General features: G+C 38.2%; 1 protein-coding gene across 5 annotated transcripts in view; it reads right to left on the bottom strand.

Annotated features, from left to right (window-relative positions):
- Positions 1–23,161, bottom strand: part of ZFX (zinc finger protein X-linked) — a 67,658-nt gene that overhangs the window by 19,413 nt on the left and 25,084 nt on the right. For 3 of the 5 annotated variants that reach the window (XM_036839460.1, XM_036839462.1, XM_036839458.1), the window contains exons 2-3: positions 17,562–17,650; positions 14,244–14,813 (exon numbers count right to left, since the gene is read on the bottom strand). In XM_036839460.1, coding sequence (XP_036695355.1) covers positions 14,244–14,813; positions 17,562–17,622 — 631 coding nt within the window. In that variant the 5' untranslated portion in view covers positions 17,623–17,650. Of the gene's footprint in view, positions 1–14,243; positions 14,814–16,432; positions 16,488–17,561; positions 17,651–21,841; positions 22,385–23,161 lie in introns of those variants that run through there. The other 2 variants (XM_036839461.1, XM_036839459.1) reach the window with 2 other exon arrangements.

The following is a 23,161-nucleotide window of genomic DNA, read 5'->3' as shown; positions in this document are numbered from 1 at the left end:
GCATTCCACCCAAAAACAACAGAATACACATTTTTCTCAAGTGCTCATGGAACATTCTCCAGGATAGATCATATCTTGGGTCACAAATCAAGCCTTGGTAAATTTAAGAAAACTGAAATCGTATCAAGTATCTTTTCCGACCACAACGCTATGAGACTAGATATCAATTACAGGAAAAGATCTGTAAAAAATACAAACACATGGAGGCTACACAATACACTACTTAACAACGAAGTGATCACTGAAGAAATCAAAGGGGAAATCAAAAAATACCTAGAAACAGGGCTTCCCTGGTGGCGCAGTGGTTGAGAGTCTGCCTGCTAATGCAGGGGACACAGGTTCGAGCCCTGGTCTGGGAAGATCCCACATGCCGCAGAGCAACTGGGCCCGTGAGCCACAATTGCTGAGCCTGTGCGTCTGGAGCCTGTGCTCCGCAACAAGAGAGACCGTGATAGTGAGAGGCCCACGCACCGCGATGAAGAGTGGCCCCCACTTGCCGCAACTAGAGAAAGCCCTCGCACAGAAACGAAGACCCAACACAGCCATAAATAAATAAATTAATTTAAAAAAAAAAAAAGAAAAAAAAAAATACCTAGAAACAAATGACAATGGAGACACGACGACACAAAACCTATGGGATGCAGCAAAAGCAGTTCTAAGAGGGAAGTTTATAGCAATACAAGCCTACATCAAGAAACAGGAAACATCTCGAATAAACAACCTAACCTTGCACCTAAAGCAATTAGAGAAAGAAGAGCAAAAAAACCCCAAAGCTAGCAGAAGGAAAGAAATCATAAAGATCAGATCAGAAATAAATGAAAAAGAAATGAAGGAAACAATAGCAAAAATCAATGAAACTAAAAGCTGGTTCTTTGAGAAGATAAACAAAATTGATAAACCATTAGCGAGACTCATCAAGAGAAAAAGGGAGAAGACTCAAATCAATAGAATTAGAAATGAAAAAGGAGAAGTAACCACTGACACTGCAGAAATACAAACGATCATGAGAGATTACTACAAGCAACTCTATGCCAATAAAATGGACAACCTGGAAGAAATGGACAGATTCTTAGAAATGCACAACCTACCGAGACTGAACCAGGAAGAAATAGAAAATATGAACAGACCAATCACAAGCACTGAAATTGAAACTGTGATTAAAAACCTTCCAACAAACAAAAGCCCAGGACCAGATGGCTTCACAGGCGAATTCTATCAAACATTTAGAGAAGAGCTAACACCTATCCTTCTCAAACTCTTCCAAAATATTGCAGAGGGAGGAACACTCCCCAACTCATTCTACGAGGCCACCATCACCCTGATACCAAAACCAGACAAAGATGTCACAAAGAAAGAAAACTACAGGCCAATATCACTGATGAACATAGATGCAAAAATCCTCAACAAAATACTAGCCAACAGAATCCAACAGCACATTAAAAGGATTATACACCATGATCAAGTGGGGTTTATTCCAGGAATGCAAGGATTCTTCAATATACGCAAATCAATCAACGTGATACATCATATTAACAAATTGAAGGAGAAAAACCATATGATCATCTCAACAGATGCAGAGAAAGCTTTCGACAAAATTCAACACCCATTTATGATAAAAGCCCTGCAGAAAGTAGGCATAGAGGGAACTTTCCTCAACATAATAAAGGCCATATAGGACAAACCCACAGCCAACATCGTCCTCAATGGTGAAAAACTGAAACCATTTCCACTAAGATCAGGAACAAGACAAGGTTGCCCACTCTAACCACTATTATTCACCATAGTTTTGGAAGTGTTAGCCACAGCAATCAGAGAAGAAAAAGAAATAAAAGGAATCCAAATCGGAAAAGAAGAAGTAAAGCTGTCACTGTTTGCAGATGACATGATACTATACATAGAGAATCCTAAAACTGCCACCAGAAAACTACTAGAGCTAATCAATGAATTTGGTAAAGTAGCAGGATACAAAATTAATGCACAGAAATCTCTTGCATTCCTATATACTAATGATGAAAAATCTGAAAGTGAAATTAAGAAAACACTCCCGTTTACCATTGCAACAAAAAGAATGAAATATCTAGGAATAAACCTACCTAAGGAGACAAAAGACCTGTATGCAGAAAATTATAGGACACTGATGAAAGAAATTAAAGATGATACAAATAGATGGAGAGATATACCATGTTCTTGGATTGGAAGAATCAACATTGTGAAAATGACTCTACTACCCAAAGCAATCTACAGATTCAATGCAATCCCTATCAAACTACCACTGGCATTTTTCACAGAACTAGAACAAAAAATTTCACAATTTGTATGGAGACACAAAAGACCCCGAATTGCCAAAGCAATCTTGAGAACGAAAAATGGAGCTGGAGGAATCAGGCTCCCTGACTTCAGACTATATTACAAAGCTACAGTAATCAAGACAGTTTGGTACTGGCACAAAAACAGAAATATAGATCAATGGAACAGGATAGAAAGCCCAGAGATAAACCCACGCACATATGGTCACCTTATCTTTGATAAAGGAGGCAAGCATATATACAGTGGAGAAAAGACAGCCTCTTCAATAAGTGGTGCTGGGAAAACTGGACAGGTACATGTAAAAGTATGAAATTAGAACACTCCCTGACACCATACACAAAAATAAACTCAAAATGGATTAAAGACCTAAGTGTAAAGCCAGACACTATCAAACTCTTAGAGGAAAACATAGGCAGAACACTCTATGACATAAATCACAGCAAGATCCTTTTTGACCCAGCTCCTAGAGAAATGGAAATAAAAACACAAATAAACAAATGGGACCTAATGAAACTTCAAAGCTTTTGCACAGCAAAGGAAACCATAAACAAGACCAAAAGACAACCCTCAGAATGGGAGAAAATATTTGCAAATGAAGCAACTGACAAAGGATTAATCTCCAAGATTTACAAGCAGCTCATGCAGCTCAATAACAGAAAAACAAACAACCCAATCCAAAAATGGGCAGAAGACCTAAATAGACATTTCTCCAAAGAAGATATACAGATGGCCAACAGACACATGAAAGAATGCTCAACATCATTAATCATTAGAGAAATGCAAATCAAAACTACAATGAGGTATCATCTCACACCGGTCAGAATGGCCATCATCAAAAAATCTACAAACAATAAATGCTGGAGAGGGTGTGGAGAAAAGGGAACACTCTTGCACTGTTGGTGGGAATGTAAATTGATACAGCCACTATGGAGAACAGTATGGAGGTTCCTTAAAAAACTACAAATAGAACTACCATACGACCCAGCAATCCCACTACTGGGCATATACCCTGAGAAAACCATAGGTCAAAAAGAGTCATGTACCAAAATGTTCATTGCAGCTCTATTTACAATAGCCAGGACATGGAAGCAACCTAAGTGTCCATCATCGGATGAATGGATAAAGATGTCGCACATATATACAATGGAATATTACTCAGCCATAAAAGGGAACAAAATTGAATTATTTGTAGTGAGGTGGATGGAGTTAGAGTCTGTCATACAGAGTGAAGTAAGTCAGAAAGAGAAAAACAAATACAGTATGCTAACACATATATATGGAATCTAAGGAAAAAAAAAAAAAAAAGGTCATGAAGAACCTAGTGGCAAGATGGGAATAAAGACACAGACCTACCAAAGAATGGACTTGAGGATATGGGGAGGGGGAGGGGTGAGATGTGACAGGGTGAAAGAGTGTCATGGACATATGTACACTACCAAATGTAAAATAGATAGCTAGTGGGAAGCAGCCGCATAGCACAGGGAGATCAGCTCAGTGCTTTGTGACCGCCTGGGGGGGTGGGATGGGGAGGGTGGGAGGGAGGGAGATGCAGGAGGGAGGAGATATGGGAACGTGTGTATATGTGTAGCTGATTCACTTTGTTATAAAGCAGAAACTAACACACCATTGTGAAGCAATTATACTTCAATAAAGATGTTTAAAAATAAAAAAAATTAAAAAAAAACAGAAAAAAAATAATAAATAAAAATAAAAATACCATTAGTCAAAAAAAAAAAAAAAGATACAAGAAAAAATAAACATGGGCAAGAGTATAAAAATAATAGTTTATATACAATTCCTTTTTCTCATGTAAACATAAATTTGAAAAAAGTAACATTTCTGAGGTAGAAAAACAATGGAAAAGGGTTTGGAGGCTGTCTGGGTAGATTCTGCTATGATGGGTTAAATAAGAAAATGTTTACGCCCCCTCTAAATTATTTCCTAACGTCCTTGAAGTTGGGTATTCAGTAATACTGCAAATTTTAGTAAATCACTGGAACTCTATTTGCCTCTTCTGTCTACCAATAAGCACTATTTATCCCAAACTCTACTGCTCTGTAGTATTAACTTTATATACACACACATATGAAGAAGGGCAATATGAGAGTGGGGACTAGACACTTTGGAATAAAACACACTTGATTTCAAATGTTCACCCTAATGCTAGTTGGATGTGTAACTTTGGACAAGTTACTTAAACAGAGCCTCAGTTCCCCAATCTGTAAAACAGTGGTAACACCAATGTTATACGGTTGCTATAATTAACAAATTATATAGTAAGTTCGGGCACAAAGATATTATTTATTTAAGGTTTACTATTACCTATTTTTATTGTTACCAACTTGTTACAAATCTCCAACTAAATAATTCTTGGGATAAAAAAGCTTAAGTTTTAAAAATTTTTAAAAACTGTCCATATTGACTTGATAACAATCAAACCATAAACACAATCCTAAACATTTTTCCCCAAAAAGAGAACTGTATTAAAAACAAACCTCACCAAACAAACTTAATTATATCTTCTGATGGAAATTCCCATTGTCTCAAGGGCCATTAGAAGATGGGTATGAGAGCATTTTGCACACATTAGTACCTGAACTCTTTCTTGAAATATTAATTCAAATGGACTTAAATTATATATATATATATATATATATATATATATATATATATATATATATGCTACACCAAAATAGTTTAATAAGCATTAGTTAAGAACTAACCAATCTAATGATATATTAACATTCAGCTTTTATAAAAGCAGTTGCATACTGCAGAACATGGTGTTTTGAATACAATCTTATCTTAGTGAAAAGGTCTTTGACCTTAGAATATAAAAACAGCTAAATGGAGAGAACACAGCTATGTTATTACTCCACACTCACTGTCATCAAAAAGTTTTATTAAAGTTATGGTCTGCACCAAGTAAAATTTCCAAGTTTACAATAAACATGTTAAAAATGTTGATAAACTTTCACTTAACCCAACTAGTTTAAAGGTTCCAAGATTAAATTATTTGCTATAATTTTTGTTAATGTTTGTCTTCTTTAAAACTGCTTACCGCGATGAAGAGTGGCCCCCGCTCGCCGCAACTAGAGAAAGCCCTCGCACAGAAATGAAGACCCAACACAGCCAAAAATAAATAAATAAATAAAATTTAAAAACAACAACAACAAAAAACTGCTTAAAATAACTGAAAGCACATATTTTATTAAAATGTGTATTAGAAATGAAGCACCAATCCCACTACTGGGCATATACCCTGAGAAAACCATAGGTCAAAAAGTGTCATGTACCACAATGTTCATTGCAGCTCTATTTACAATAGCCAGGACATGGAAGCAACCTAAATGTCCATCGACAGATGAATGGATAAAGAAGATGTGGCACATATATACAATGGAATATTACTCAGCCATAAAAAGAAATGAAATGGAGGTATTTGTAATGAGGTGGATGGAGTTAGAGTCTGTCATACAGAGTGAAGTAAGTCAGAAAGAGAAAAACAAATACAGTATGCTAACACATATATACGGAATCTAAGGAAAAAAAAAAAAAAGGCCATGAAGAACCTAGTGGCAAGATGGGAATAAAGACACAGACCTACTAGAGAATGGACTTGAGGATATGGGGAGGGGGTGGGGTGAGATGTGACAGGGTAAGAGAGTGTCATGGACATATATACACTACCAAATGTAAAATAGATAGCTAGTGGGAAGCAGCCGCATAGCACAGGAAGATCAGCTCGGTGCTTTGTGACCACCTAGAGGGGTGGGATGGGGAGGGTGGGAGGGAGGGAGATGCAAGAGGGAAGAGAAATGGGAACATATTGTATATGTATAACTGATTCACTTTGTTATAAAGCAGAAGCTAACACACCATTGTAAGGCAATTATACTTCAATAAAGATGTTTAAAAAATAAAATAAAATAAAATAAAATAAAATAAAAAAAAAAAAGAAATGAAGCACCATAAAAGGTTTACATTACAACAGAGACTCTCTGCCAAGTGATCGGGCTTTGGCAGGAGAAGCCCCATACTCCAGAGGCATATTAGTTGTTTTCTTTGATGTTACTATCAACAGTAAGCACACATACCCAAGTATCCTGGTTTTCCATAAGAACACACTACGTTGCCATAACTTATTAATTTTGCTAAACCTTTAAAAACTCACTTATGGATTTTTGCCTGGCCTTTAAAATTCAGACTTTAATATTTAGGGTAGTAAATTTTGCAAATTCACTACCCATTTCTGATAACATGAAAACAGTATAAGGATAGACATATAGATCAATGGAATAGAATTAAGAGTACAGCAATTAACCCCTCACCATTTACCGTCAATTATTTTCAACAAGGGTGCCAAGAACATTCAATGGGGAAAGAACAGTCTTTTCAACAAAAAGTGCTTAGGACAACTGAATACCCACATGTCAAAGAATAAAGTTAGCTCCTTACCTCACACTATGTACAAAAATAAACTCAAAATAGACCAAACGCCTAAACATAAGGGCTAATACTACATAATTCTTAGAGGAGAAAACGGTGTAAATCCTTATGACCTTGGGTTAGCCAACAATTTATTATATATGACACCAAACACATAAGCAACAAAAAAAATTACAGGCATGCCTCATTTTATTGCACTTCACAGATACTGTGTTTTTTACAAATTGAAGGTTTATGGCAACCCTGGGTCAAGCAAGTCTATCGGCGCCATTTTTCCAATAGCATTTGCTTACATATATTTTGCTTCTTTTCGAGTCTCTGTGTGATATTTTGGTAATTCTCACAATATTTAATATTTTTTCATGATTATTATATTTGTTATAGTGAACTGTGATCAGTAATCTTTACTGTCACTACTACGACTACTGAAGGCTCAGATGATGGTTAGCGTTTTTTAGCAATAAAATATTTTTAATTAAGATATGTACATTTTTTTAAGACCTAAAGCTATTGCACATGTAACAAACTACAGTATAGCGTTAACATAACTGGGAAACCAAAAAAATTCGTGTGACTCGCTTTACTGCGATATTTGCTTTACTGTAGTGGTCTGGAATCAAACCTGCAATATCTCCAAGGTATGCCTGTTTAAATAAACTGGATTTCATCAAAACTTAAAACTTTTGTACATCAAAGGACGCTACCAAAAAAGTGAAGACAACCAACAGAATGGGAGAAAATATTTGCAAATCATATATAAGGGATTTGCATCTAGAATATATCAAAAATTCTTTCAACTCAGTAAAAAAAAGACAAATAACTCAATTTAAAAATGGGCAAAATGGGCGTCCCTGGTGGCGCACTGGTTAAGAATCCGCCTGCCAATGAAGGGGACACGGGTTCGAGCCCTGGTCCGGGAAGATCCCACATGCCACGGAGCAACTAAGCCCGTGCGCCACAACTACTGAGCCTGCGTGCCTGGAGCCCATGCTCTGCAACAAGAGAAGCCACCGCAAGGAGAAGCCCGCGGACCGCAACGAAGAGTAGCCCCCGCTCACCGCAACTAGAGAAAGCCCGCGCACAGCAACGAAGACCCAACAAAGCCAAATAAATAAATAAATTTATTTTAAAAAAAAAAAAGGGGGGCAAAAGATCTGAACAGACATTTCTCCAAAGAATATATACAAACGGCCAATAAGCACGTGAAAAGACGCTCAACATCATTAACCATCAGGGAAATGTATATCAAAACCACAAGAGGATACCACACTTCATATCCACTAGGATGGCTATCACCAAAAAGACAGTATTAACAAGTACTGGAGAGGATGTGGAGAAAATGGAATCCTCATTCACTGCTAGTGGGAATGTAAAATGGTGCAGCTGCTTTAGAAAACAGTCTGGCAGTTCCTCAAAAGGTTAAACATAGAATTACCATATGACCCAGCAATTCCACTCCCACATATATACTCAGAAGAGATGAAAACATATATCCAACAAAAACTTGTACACAAATGGTGATATTGAAGTCCTAACAGCCAAGAAGTGGAAACAACCCAAAAGTTTATTAACTGATGAACAGACTAAAATGTATACCCATACAATGGAATATTACTCAGTAATAAAAAGGAATGAAGTACTGATACATGCTACAACATAGACGAATGTTGAAAACATTATGCTAGGTGAAAGAAGCCAGACACAAAGGACCACATATTACAGGATACCACTGATATGAAATGTCCAGAGTGGGCAAATACAGAAAGTAGATTAGGGCTTGCTTAGAGTTGGAGAGGATGGAGAGGGATAATATGAGTGATAGTTAAAGGATATGGGGTTTCTCCTTGGGGAGATGAAAAAATTTCTAAAATTGATCATGAGGATGGTTGCACAAGTTTATGAATATACCAAAAACCACTGAATTGCACACTTTAAACGGGTGAACAGTATGGTATGTGTATGAAAAGCTATTACCAAAAAAAAAGTTTATTTCAAAACTTAAGAATCTAGGATTAGAAAGGAACACCTAACTCCCATTCACCTCCTACCTAACTGTCCTAATTAAAAGACACGAGAGATGTCAACAAGACCTAGAGTGACATTTCGTTGATCATATTAGTATCAGAGGCACCCAAAGAATATTTTGTTTCCCGCAGCTGTTGTAAGGCAGTGCCTGACTCATCATCACCAGATCTTCTCCAACTTTCCCTATTGTACAAACTGATGTTTCACAAAATAGCATCTTGACTATGCAGCTGAAAAGTGAAACTGTAGGAGGGTGAAGACCACTGCAAAGAAATCAGGGATGCCTGGCAGCTGTCTCAGATTCATGGAGAACTAAGAAACCATCTGAGTAACAAGTGGACGATTCAAACACTCCACCTTTCAGAGAGCCAGAAAACTCCTAAGTACCATAAAGCAGTGCTACCATATCTAGCCTGACCAGAACCAAGTAACAGCCACAGCTACTGGTAGGGAAGAAATGTGTCATTAATACCTTGGATGAGGCGTGATGTCCACAGACTTTCAGCTATAGCATTCATTTATTCAACAAATATTTCACATCTAATATGCCAAAGGATTTGATGGGGAATATACATAAGTAGCTAAGATGCAATAGACAGTTGCTGTCCTCAAGAAACATACAATCAATTTAGAAGCAATCACAACATCTAGAGAGCAAAGACTAGATGAAGAGGTCATCCTGACCTCAAAGGCAGCTATACTGTGACAAAGAATGTTTGTGCCAATGTACACTACCCATGACACTACTACTTGCTACTTTATCATCTTTTTAAATGAGACTTTCAGAGGGAAGAAATCTGTCAAGAAGGACTCTAAAAACTTTATAAAAGCTGTTTAGTAGACTCTTCGCTTCAATGACTTACTGAAATTTTTAAAAAGAATATTTGCACATCTGTTCATGTTCGTCTTTGACCTATAAAGTGATGAATAAATATCATAGGAATTCAGAGATACTACCATCTCTCATCATATTATGAAGAGCATTAAAGTTGACTGCTAATAATGGCATCTCAGCATTCTCTATCACAGATAAAATCAGGCCATAGTTCCTCTATATGCTTACTACAAAGCCCTTCTCAATCCTGAACTTCTGAAATCAATATAGGTTTTAAGTTAAAATGTAGCATAAAAGAAGTATCTTTACTGGGAAGCAGACAAGAGAAAAGCTAGTTAATTCCAAGGCATTCATCTGGTCTGATTCCAAAGCCAACAGTTTAAACATGATCATTACTTTGAAGGGAAAGGGGATGATGGTATGGAGTGGGGGGAAAGAGTGAAGAAGTGTCTGTATAATAGAGAAGACAAAAGATACTACCAAAAGTCACCATCCCTAAAACCAATCCAACCATTTCACTATAGTGAAATAGGGGGATAAGAACTTGTATATGTGTTCTTTGTATTCTTTGAGCTTGGATGTGATATTCCATTTTTAAAAGAAAGAAGAAAGGAAGGAAGGGAGGGAGGGAGGGAGAAAATAAAAAGTAAAGGAAGAAATTATTGTATTATTAAAATATATATTTTACGTACATATATAAAATATACTAAAATACAGTACAATAGCAGTTTGTGTCTATCTGTATTTACTTTTTCAGGAATATTAAAATCTATATCAATTAGCACAAACCCAGGGCCTAAAAAAAAAAGATGACTATAAATAAAATTTTTAATAAAAATTTTGTAAGTCTGAGCTCTAATACAAGAATCTACTACACTATGTCAACCATTACTAACGAAACGTCTGGTTTTTTGGATGACTTTCTTGGAGGGTTGACTTCCTAAAAGAGTAATAAAGGTAAGAGACAGTGTGCAGCTGAAGGTCGAACTAATGCCATGCACTTTACTCCTTAGCTAACAAGTTTAAGACAGAAAGGACAGAAAAGGGAAAGAGAAATCAAGAACAGAGAGTGCTTTCTCAAGTATTTCACCAGATCCTCCTCCCTCATAAAGCACAATGAACCCAATTCCCTCCTTTCTCCAGCCTTGCCCCTGGGTTGCCTAGTCATGGGATAGAAAATCCGGCAGTTATATTTAAAAATAGCATTTTCATTTAAATAGTGCATCTTACATACAAACTTAAGTCTCCCAATCTCAGCTGGCCCCTGCAGTTCGTTCAGCAATCTGTAAGTTCTCAGCTTCCTGCCCTGGCCCATCCCCATACGACATAGGCTTTTCAACCCTTTGCCACTACCCTTCAGCTCCCACCCAACCTCTGCAAGTCCTTCTATATTAGCAGGTGAATTTGCTACACAGAGAAAATAGCTCCCAACATTCAAACACTCCTTTTAAACTTACTGTCCCAGGCTCTCCAATTTTCCTGATCCTTAACTGCCTTCCTGTCTCAGAGAAGGGGACTCTTTCTCTCTAGGACTCACCTACCAGCCTTCCACCACTGCCCTGGACCCTACTCCGTTCCTCTTCTCTGGAACCTGCTCCAACTGTTAGTCCTTCCTATATCTTCAGTCTCTGTTCAACTGTTTGTGTCCTGCACCTGTAAACCTATATATATGCTCAACACACTTCCACCATCCATTCAACCATCAAAAGCTGTACTCTTGCTTCTTCTGTCCCTTCACTGACCAAAACGGCAATTTATACAAACTGCTTCACCTACTCCACCACTTCCACCAACTTCTCAATCCATTACAGCTTATCTCCTCTATCTCTTCTCCACTGGCCCATGCTTTACTGAAACTATTCTAATTAAGATACCAATAACTTTTTATACAATTTTTTAAGGTTACTTTCCATTTATAGTTATTACAAAATACTGGCTATATTCCCCATGTTGTACAATACATCCTTGAGCCTATATTACACCCAATAGTTTTAATCATAAAAAATTTAAAAATTAAAAAAAATAAAGTTGCCTTTCCACAAAAATAAAACAAAAAGGATAATTAAAAAAAAAAAAAAAAGATACCAATGACCTCCTAACTGCCTAACGAAAAAGCCCACTCCCTCCTCAGTAACTAACACTCTTAGAAATTCTGCTTATCTTTCACAGTGTTAAAAACATTCTAAAGATTTTTCTCCTCCTCCTCTTCCTAAAACCTCCTGATTTTCATGAGCTCTTCTCTGCCTACTTCTTAAATGCCCAAAGGATCCATACTTGACACTCTTATTTGACAAGCACTCTCTGGGGACCACCATCCATTTCCACATAGGGTACTACCTATATTCTGTTGTCCCAAATTTCTTCCTCTAGTCACAAACTCTCTCAAAAGCACCAAATTCATATTTTCAACTGCCTACAGAAAACATCCACCAGATTGTCCCCAGCAAGCAACCTAAACTTTCAACAGGTCCTGAAACATTTTCTTTCCACCAAATCTATTCCTCCTCCCGGGTAATGGCATAACCAGGCACCCAATCTCCCACGGCAGAAACCTTAGTGTCCTCCTTGAATTCTTTCTCCCTCAAATCCTTACCCCTATTCTATCTATCACCAAATCGCATTCATTTTACTTCCTAATCTCTCTTAAATCCAGCTCCCCTGCTCTACTCCCATTACTATGAAGGTACTTAGCATCTTCTTTATCTCATGGAGGAACCATTCCAACTTCTCTCTAGCACTAATCTCTTCTCACCTATTCTTATTCCTTATTACTACCAGGGTTACCTTCCTAAAATAAATTCAAACTTGAAACAGGATATTACATTTTTCCTTGTCAGAGTGGCAAAAATTAAAAGGGAAAACAATACCCTATGTTGGTCAGAGTGTAGGGAAAGGGACATTCTCATAAACTTGGTGGGTGGAATTCTATTAGGCAAAATACCGAAGCAAATATAACCAGACTTGTAAATATGTATACCCTCTGATCCAGCAATATTATTTCTAGAAATTTATTTTAAGTAAATAAACAGAAAGTGCACAAAAATATGAGTACATCCTAAAGTTCCCATTATTCCCAGCAGAAGCCAAGACCTTTTTGACATACTATATATACCATTTGCCTAGAATGGCTCCCTCCTATCCATGTCCTTCTTCATCCTGCAAAAGTAGGAACTCATCCTTGAGTTCAAAGGTCAGCAACTCCATTCTGTCTCCACAGCAATTTAGTCACACCTCTGCATCACAGTGTAACCTATCTTTCTCTCCCACTGTAGACTGTAAGCTCTCCAAGGACAATGGTTTTGTGTAATTTTTATTTAGCACATATCCATATTTGCACTATCTAAAAAAATGTCTGACACATAGTAGGGGCACAGTAAACACGTGTTGAATGAAGGCATTTTCCTCCTCTTTACACGAAGAACTCTCTGATTTCCAGAATCTTAAGAACTTTTAAAAGGTATTTCCTAAAATGCTGGTGGACTCCAATATTTCATATTAAATTCCTGTTTTATAACAGGTATTCAAGCAAAGCAAATGGTCTCGTGCATTTATATAAGCAAATAGTCTGTAAGTCTTTATTTGTTTGAAGTTTAGTTCCTAGAGGCATAATTAGAATTTCCATACTGGGTCAGAACTGTGGTCTATCTAACTGAGGATTAGGATCCTCAGGATCTCTGAAAGTGGTACCAAGAAATAAATTGTAAGAAGACATAGCTATTCTCCCAGATGTTAGAGGTGTGTTCCAAAACACCTTACTTTTCTTCAATAACCTAGTATGAGTCCATCATACTTGAAATCATGTTTTGGAATATTTGTTTAAATACTATGCCAGAGCTCTTTTCCATGCTATCTGTTATATAAAGAGCATTTTACATATTATATAAGTACATAGTATTACATAAGTAGTACTGTACATCCATATACAAGAATATAAGTAGTTTGGGTATACATTTTTCTCTAAGTTGAACTCCTTTTAAGTTTCAAGAGGGTTCCTAATTCTATTGAAGGCTGGTAACAGCCTAATCACATCCTTCATGATTTCACAAAGTTCAGTTCTAGTCCTTTCAATCTTTGATCTCTAGACTGAAGAAATCTCATTTTTCTACTGTGTCCTTACAGAGAAATGATTCTACCCTGTACCATTCCACTTTTCTTAATTTTGAGTTATCTTACAGGCTCCAAACTGAAACAACAATGAAGGAAGGTCTATGAGATTTAATTTTATAGAAGTCAAGAAAATTTCACCCCTGATATAAGTTAGGAAAGACAGCCTTCAAAAACACCTTTGAGGGGGCTTCCCTGGTGGTGCCGTGGTTGAGAATCCGCCTGCCAATGCAGGAGACACGGGTTCGAGCCCTGGTCTGGGAAGATCCCACATGCCGCGGAGCAACTAAGCCCGTGCGCCACAATTACTGAGGTTGCGCGTCTGGAGCCTGTGCTCCGCAACAGGCGAGGCCGCGACAGTGAGAGGCCCGCGCACGGCGATGAAGAGTGGCCCCCGCTCGCCGCAACTAGAGAAAGCCCTCGCACAGAAACGAAGACCCAACACAGCTAAAAAAAAATAAAATTAATTAATTAATTAAAAAAAAAAACCCATCTTCAACAATCACTGTACCCCAAGACTCACAGGAAATCATAAGGTAGTCCTCACAGTTGCTTTTGTCATCATCTTGCTGGTCCACAGGAATCCCATTGGCATCTATGATTGCTTCAGAGGCACAATCTGCTACCAATACTTCTTCTGACACTACGTCAGCTGTCAGAGGATCAGTGACGATCTCTGCCTCTACTACACTATCATGAACAACGTGTTCAACATGTCCAACATCAGACACATGTATGGATTCACTCGTCAAGACGTGTTCTGGCATAGACATTGAGGCTGAAGTAATATCAGAAGCTAAAACATCATCTGGGACTGTGCAATGTGCTAAAGAAACTTCTTCGGTTACATCTGAGTCCAGCACTTGCTCAGGAATGATGACCGTTTCAGATACATCTGCTTCTTCCATGATATCTGGACATTGAACATCTTCTATAACAACGTCCTCGATAACATCTTGGATTACAACTGAGTCTGGGTCATCAGGAACAAAGTTATGCACAGTTATGTCTGAATCCACAACATCTGAAACAAAAACAGTTTCTTGTACTTCCACAACAATTTGATCACCATCCATGTGTGTAGCATCAGCTCCTTAAAAAAAAAAAATTAAAATCACAAATTTCAGGTAGACATGCATGACTACCTCAATTAATGTAAATGTTACTTAATTTCTACCAGGAAAACAGAGTAGCTCCTCAGTTGTCTCAAACATTAAGATAGATTAAAGAAATAAAGAGAGAATCTATTTTTGAATCATATCAGAAATAGAAATTCTTAATACAAGAACTTTTATACTCATCCCAAATCAATTAACAGGTAAGGAAATAAAAGAAAAACAAAGTAACTGAGGCAGTCACACACACAAAAATATATTCATGAAAGTAATATTCTAGGCTGACTAAAACTAAACCCATATGCATAGGTACTTAAGGGATGATTACAAAAATTAATAAGTAAAGCAACTTCAGGTGGCAAATATACCATTTTCCTTCATTATATGTTTTTCACTTCTTTCCCTTCTTGCTCTATCTCTCTTTCAACTCATATTTTTTTCTCCTGTCCATCTCTCCCATGTTTTCTTTTACTTCCCTTCATTTCCCCTTTCTCCTCCTTTGTTCTAGAACAATATCCCACCAATATCCTCCATTTATGATTATGGAAATTCAGAAACTATCCTTCGAATCTAGAATATAAAAAGAATCGGGCCATAAATAAAAAGAGGGCTAGAAGGCCACAGTTAAAGAGGAAAGACAACTGGTTAAGGAGCCTCTGTGGACAGATAAGATGAATAAAAGTGCAGTTGCTCTGGAGCAATGGAAGGTGAGGTTAGTTGGAGTGGGGCCTGCCCCAACCTCACCAGGGTAGTCCGCCTCCGTTCAGCTTCCTCCCATCCCCCCATATGCCAATCCCCCTGGCAGTTCCTCAGAACATAAGAAACCCTACTCTAGTCCACTCTGCAGTTAACAAATGAAGGTAGAGGGTTGAATCAATTGAAGCCCAGTGAGATTAAATGACTTCTCCAAGATCACACAGTTTGCACAGGTTATGGTGCTCAGTAAATACTACTCTGAATAAATGCCACAAATGAGAATCAAAATCAGATATCCTTGCCAAAAACATAATGTAAGATAAAATAAAACAAATCTGGTACCTTGGCTCCTGATCCAGAGAAAAGCAAACAATATTTTATAAAAGTCTTACCTAAAAAGCTATTCAGTCGATTAGTGCTTCTGGATGTGACTCAGACCAGGCTGAGTCCAAGCAGCTGCCTAACTCAATGACTCTGTGTCAATGGCCAGGCCCTCAGAGAGACACATGGCTTTTTTTTTTTTTTAAACAAACACAAATAATCAACAAGGGCCAAAGAACCTTTAAAAATGTAAGAAATCTTAAAGCCAGTTAATATCCATTTTATTTACACCTAGAACTAATAAAGAGTGCTTGCTTTAATTCCCATAGAACTTCTACAAAATGCTTTATACTGTTTTCAATATTCTCAATATTAACATCAAGCAATAGATCACTGTAATCTCCATTTTGCAGACATGAAGATGAAAGCATTTAGTGGCAAGAGTACTGCTTAAAAAAATCTAAATCAGAGAGCAGGATTTGGACACTTATTAGTTTTGTGACCTTGGGCAAGTCATTTAACCTCTGAGTTTCGGTTTCCTCATCAGTGAAATGAGGACAGTAGTATCTGCCATGCATACCTCACAGGACTGCTGTGATGATCAAATGGGAATATATGGGAAGTGTTCTGAAAAACTGTAATGAAAGGTTTCATTATTATTAGGACATATGAAAATGGAGGCCCTGGCAGATTAAGTGACTTGCTCAAAGATAAACAAACACCATAAGTGTTAACAATCAGGGCTAAAATGCAACAGCCCTTCAATCTACCCCTTAGCCCATGATCCAGGCTTGCTTGTGGCAACATTAAGCTAGTAAATGGTGTGCGTTTTTCTCGAAAGAGCTTAGTCTCTCTTTCAAGCACATTAATTATACTTCATGTTCTAAAGAAGAAAGAATCATAACTTTGCATTTATCATTATCAAGCTGAAATTACCAAATGTGAATCAAAAGACTATCCCAAATTGTTAAGAAAAATACACAAACCACCATTAGATTTAGAGATTAAAGAAAAGTTAAAATTAAAAATCGCTAATATTTAATTTCCTGATAAAGTTAATTGCTATTTCTTTAGTATACAATACAGTCATTTCAAGTCCAATGGAAAACTCATTAACATTTTATTTATAAGGTAGCTAGTTAGTGTGATATAAAACCATTTTATATTACAAAACCTAGCATAATCACTTCACTGTTATATAACTGGAACCATGAGTAATCCAAAATTGTGAATACTTTTTTCCCATTTTTAGAACTTCATAAATTTAATTCTCCTTGTACAGTCTGGGGAGTGAGGTAAGACTCCTTTTGTTAACTTGTGAGAGAGAGGATTTTAAAAGTAGGATGGGGTCAGAACATGGAGGGCCTTAGGTTTATACTTTACCAGCCGGATAATGGTCTATGTGGAAGAAAGTAGAATGAAGAGATGTAAGCAAGGAATATTTTCAAAGGGAGAACTTTAACAGGACTGAAGTAAACACTAAGGTTTTGATAATGTTGCTGTTACTGACAAGAATATGAGTGTTGGTTATGAGGGAGCCAAATTTTTAAGGAGGGGAATAATAATATACTCACTTTAACATCTGTAAGCTTGATAGGATAACAAGATACCTAAGTGTAAATATCAATGACAGCATCTAGCAATTTTTCCACTTGACAACCAACTCCAAATCTGGTAGGCGGGAAGTGGAACAACCCAAGTAGTTATACCTGTTGCATCAAAATATGAGTTTGGCTCTTGTGGTTGTAATTCAAGTCCATCTTCATCCATGGCCTTTAATTCTCATCAGTCACAGCTCCTAAATTAGGCGAAAAAGTAAACCAAGTATTACTCTTTTTAATATATGTATTAAAAAAATGTCATCATACTATTTACATTTCTGAGACACCAAAAATTATGTGACAGATGAACATCTATCAAAAATGTGTCTATCTGAGGGCTTCCCTGGTGGCGCAATGGTTGAGAATCTGCCTGCCAATGCAGGGGACAGGGGTTCAAGCCCTGGTCTGGGAAGATCCCACATGCCGCGGAGCAACTAGGCCCGTGAGCCACAACTACTGAGCCTGCGCGTCTGGAGCCTGTGCTCCACAACAAGAGAGGCCACAACAGTGAGAGGCCCGCGCACCGCGATGAAGAGTGGCCCCTGCTCGCCGCAACTAGAGAAACCCCTCGCACAGAAACAAAGACCCAACACAGCCATAAATTAATTAATTAATTAATTTTTAAAAAATGTGTCTATCTGAAATAAAAGGGAAAAGTTAAAATTAAATTGCCAAAAACATAATGATACATGGGCATCTATATGACAAGGAAAGGTGGATAAATCAAATAAGTCAGCTTTGCCTCAACTTTTTGAGATACTGCTTACATACATCATACATACATACGTACATACATACATACTGCAAACGTCTTGATGCATTCTGACACATGCATAAATCTGTGTAATCACTACTCTACCCAGATCAAGCTAGAGAACATTTCCAGCACCCCAGCACTCTGGTCTCCTCTCACTCTGTATACTCCTCACTCCCACAAGGGTAACCAGCTTTATTAAGGTTCAATTTATACTCTGTAGCTTATCGGGAGGAAATTCCTGCACAATTTTCATATTACTTCTCTGAATTTAATGTAGTCTGCTATCTTTCAACCAATACATTAAACAACGGTTAAAGATTCAAAGTGCAAAATTATAGTAAACACCCTTTGGGATTTCTGCCTAACTTACAATGACCTCTTAACTAATCCCCCAATCGGGCTTCCCTGGTGGTGCAGTGGTTAAGAATCTGCCTGCCAATGCAGGGGACACAGGTTCAAGTGCTGGTCCGGGAAGATTCTACATGCCGCAGAGCAACTAAGCCCGTGTGCCACAACTACTGAGCCTGCGCTCTAGAGCCCATGGGCCACAACTACTGGGGCCGCATGCCACAACTACTGAATCCCGTGCACCTAGAGCCCGTGCTCTGCAACAAGAGAAGCCACCGCAATGAGAAGTCCACGCACAGCAACAAAGAGTAGCCCCCGCTCGCCACAACTAGAGAAAGCCCATGCACAGCAACGAAGCCCCAGTGCAGCCAAAAATTAAAAAACAAAGAAATTAAAAAATAAATAAATAAATAAGCCACCAAAAAAAAAAAAAAAAAACCCACAAAAAACTAACCCCCCAATCTAGAAAAGTAAACTCCTGCAGTGTATTTATACTCTCCTGGCCATAGTTGATTGGCACTAACTATAAAACGGTAAAAATAAGTTCATCTTTGAGCACAATAAAATCAAAGTCCTATCCCTGAGAATCGAAACCATGAGCAAAGGTCACTTAGTCTATCTTTCTCTCTCTGCCTCTGTCTCTCTCTTCCCTCTCCTCTCCTGGTGGCTGGAACATAGGAGGTGAGGAAGGCCATTTTCCAACTTCAGCTTAGACTAGTGAGATAAAGTTTACAAATAAATAATAAAAAGAATCCAGTGAATGCCCTGAGAAATAGAGGAGAGGGAGCAGGGAAGGGAGGCTTACCAATAATAGCTTTTTAGCTCCTGGTTCTAGACCTTTCTGAGGTCCAGCTACAGTCTGCCTTGAGTTTTTGCAAGCCACCCCAATGACCTTAATGCTTCCTTTTCTACTTAAGCCAAAAACTTACAACAAAAAAAACCAATCAAATAATATACTACTTAGTACTAATCATTGCTTCAAAAGAGCACACATCAGGGATTAGGGCTTACTCATGTTGCAAGTATTACATAAACCTCCTCCCTCACTGGTTTCCTTATCTCTACTTTCTCACTTTCTAATCCAACCTAAATGGTTCTATTAGATGCATCTTTCTTTTACTTTTATCATTTTTTGCTGATGATATAAGTGCTGCATGCTGCTTACTAAAATTTCAAATAACAAAAACAAGAATCATTTTTCTAAAGCATCAGCCAGGTGATATCAGGCCTCTGTTCAAAAAATGTTTAATGGCTCCCTGCTGCCTGCAAATAAAGTTGAAACTCCTGCCATCTTCTAACTTCCAGCTGCAAACTATCTTTCTCTCATTATCTTCCCTAACTCTCCTTCAAGCACCTCGCCCGACCACCATATGAACACACTTCAACCAAACAAAAATGCCCCATATCCACATAAGACCCCAACTCTATATTTGGCTCAGGGTTTCTTCTACCCAGAACACCTTTCCCCTATCACCTCTGCTTGGATCTTCCCCCAAGTCCCCTTCCCCACACACACAAAAAAGAAAAAGCTGAAAATAATCTCTCCCCCCTCTGAATTTCTATAGCACTTTATCTTTTTTCCTTTTTCCCTGACTCTACTTGTTTGCTGTAAATTATGATTATTTATGTCTTATTTTCAGATGCCAAACTTGCATTTATATACATATATATACTCCTTAATGAAATATCCATGAGAAACTCATTTAATTAATGTTAATATAATAAACAGATTTTCAGCTTGTCAACTCTGAGACATATTCTATTCATTTTCAGGAAGGAGCATGTTTCACGTTATTTACTCAAAGTGCTTCAAACAAAAGGACCAAAAAACAAAAAACATTTCAACTATAAAAAATGGAAAACGTACATGCTCTGAATAAGCTGTCACTGCTCTCTCCCCATCAAAATCACCTCTAGCCATAATTCTTTTTCTCTTTTTAAAAATGTAATTACAAAATGATAAACATAAGCTAATTTTCTAAGCATAATGGCATAGTATACATGAAATCAAGCCAATTTAGAAGGCAATAAATGGGGTTCCTTAAGGTATTTAAGGCTCCTCTCCCCAATTTCCCTACATAAACCCAAACCCATCAACTCTAAGAATTCTCCACCTGCACAATAACTCCTTTTCTCAGCTTTTCTACTAGAGTTTGATGGATAATCCCCTCGATTTTGAAATTCTCTCCTACCTCAGTTTAAGTGACATCCTAGTCCTCTTCCCATCTTCCCAACCACTGTTTACTCTGCTGTTCCTCTCCCACTACTGCAACCCCGCCCAGGGTGGGACACTCAGCCCTCTTCTCTTCTTTTTCTTTATTCCAGGGTTTCAACTAGCATTTACACAAAGATGATTCCCCAAATCCACATACTCAGGGTAGTACCTAACACTTCCACCACACTGTCTGCTGAACATCTTTTTTTTTTTTTTGGGCAGTGGGGGGGCTGTGTTGGGTCTTCGTTGCTGTGCGCGGGCTTTCTCTAGTTGCAGCGAGTGGGGGCTACTCTTCGTTGCGGTGCGTGGGCTTATTGCGGTGGCTTCTCTTGTTGTGGAGCACGGGCTCTAGGCGCGCAGGCTTCAATAGTTGCAGCGCCTGGGCTCAGCAGCTGTGGCACGTGGGCTCAGTAGTTGTGGCTCGAGGGCTGTAGAGCGCAGGCTCAATAGTTGTAGCGCACGCACTTAGTTGCTCCACGGCATACGGGATCTTCCCGGACCAGGGATCGAACCCGTGTCCCCTGCATTGGCAGGCAGATTCTTAACCACTATACAACCAGAGAAGTCCCATGCTGAACATTTTCATCAGGAGAAAACCTTGCTTTCTCCTGACATGACCACTAAGGCCTTTTCCTTCTTCCCTGCTTATATTCGGTCAGGTTGTCAGACTGTCCCTTCCTTCTCCACAACTTCTCAGGAATCTGTCCCTTTTTACTCCCACTGTCACCATTCACTCTCAGCTTCATATTTCCTGATCCCCAGGGAACAAAAATAGCCTCTCAACTGGCCTTTCGCTTTCTGCCACTCCCACAACAAATGACCAGGAACCTACAAGTAAGGGCTGGTGCCAAATGCCAGGGCATTCCTGCAATCTGTGGGCAGACTAATCCTCGGAAGTACTGCTTTGATCACGGCACTCCCCTGCTCAGAAAGCTTCAGCAGTTCCCCAAAATTCAGGGTGCTCTAAAATATTAACCCAAGCTACCATAACACACTTATTTCCAAACATTTCACATCATACCCATTTCCTAACAGATATGCTGGCCCAAATGGAGGGTGTCCACTCACCTTATTTTGACTCAGGTAAGCAATAGTTGTTCAACAAACAGTTTTGACTGGTTATTTTTCCTTCTATTTTGTCATTATAAAAACTCAAATCAGGAAAAAAACATGTTTTGAACTTCTAAGCAGAGATGACTATACTTCAACTTTGTAACCCCTGTGGGGTTAGAAGTAAATCTCTCTCACAACCAGAATGAAACCAATGTTCTTAGGATAGAACCTACTCAGGAAAGTTCTCAGGATTGTGATAAAGTAAGGGTGGGGAGCGCAGGCTGATGATGTAATGCAAAGTGCCCCTACCTTTGCTGCAAGAACCAAGCCCAGAGAACAGTTGAATCTGAAGACAAATAAGCAGAACGGTTCAGAGAACCAAGAACCTAACACTTTGGGCGAACACATACTAATGTTCAGTCTGATTATCAAATGCCCTCAAAATACTTCCGGGACGTCACTCTCACCTTAAGCTCTGTAAAATATTCCCTTCCCAGATGCAGGAGTCATGATCCTAAAAATGCTATGGAAGAATTCACAACAGAAAAACGTACCATTTTAAGGGAAATATTGGTTTGAGAGAAACTCAGGAAATTCACAATAATTTTCTTCAATTCTTCAAAATAAAGCAATAAAAATACCATGCCAAGTTAATAGGTATAGCAGTGGCATTTCATCTGTCTTAAATCTGGGATAATGAATATAATTTATTTCTTTTTTTTTAACATCTTTATTGGAGTATAATTACTTTACAATGGTGTGTTAGTTTCTGCTTTATAACAAACTGAATCAGTTATACACATACATATGTTCCCATATCTCTTCCCTCTTGCGTCTCCCTCCCTCCCACCCTCCCTATCCCACCCCTCTAGGTGGTCACAAACCACCGAGCTGATAATATATCTTTTGATGCCTAGACACTTTCATGATCTCCCTCTCGGGGAAGGTGCTTATATTTTCACTTTGCTTTTTGTCATAAGCATACAAGAATCATTTGTCTGCTTTTGGTCTTCCCAAAACTCCATGCCTTTTAATTTTATGACTTGACTCTAGTTCCTCTCCCTAAGCCATGCTCAGAAAACCAAACTGTATCGTATAGATTAGATGGAATTGCTCAAGCTACAGGAAACAGAAACAAAAGCAGATCCACCTGTAACAGAATTTTTCTTAGAAGGAAATTGGAACTGGTGAAAATTTACACTTAAAGCCTAATTAATATCTTCCCTCTTAAGCTATGAATTTCTTTCCCAGTTCTTTCCCACATTGTTCAATGTGGGAAATGCAGCTATCATTTCTTCAGATATCTAATTTTCAAATCTGGAATGCTATTTCACT

The sequence above is a fragment of the Balaenoptera musculus genome, chromosome X (assembly GCF_009873245.2).
Source record: "Balaenoptera musculus isolate JJ_BM4_2016_0621 chromosome X, mBalMus1.pri.v3, whole genome shotgun sequence".
NCBI classification, from domain to species: Eukaryota; Metazoa; Chordata; class Mammalia; order Artiodactyla; family Balaenopteridae; genus Balaenoptera; species Balaenoptera musculus.
Note: the sequence above shows the minus strand (reverse complement) of the source record. Positions and strands in the feature narration are given on the sequence as shown.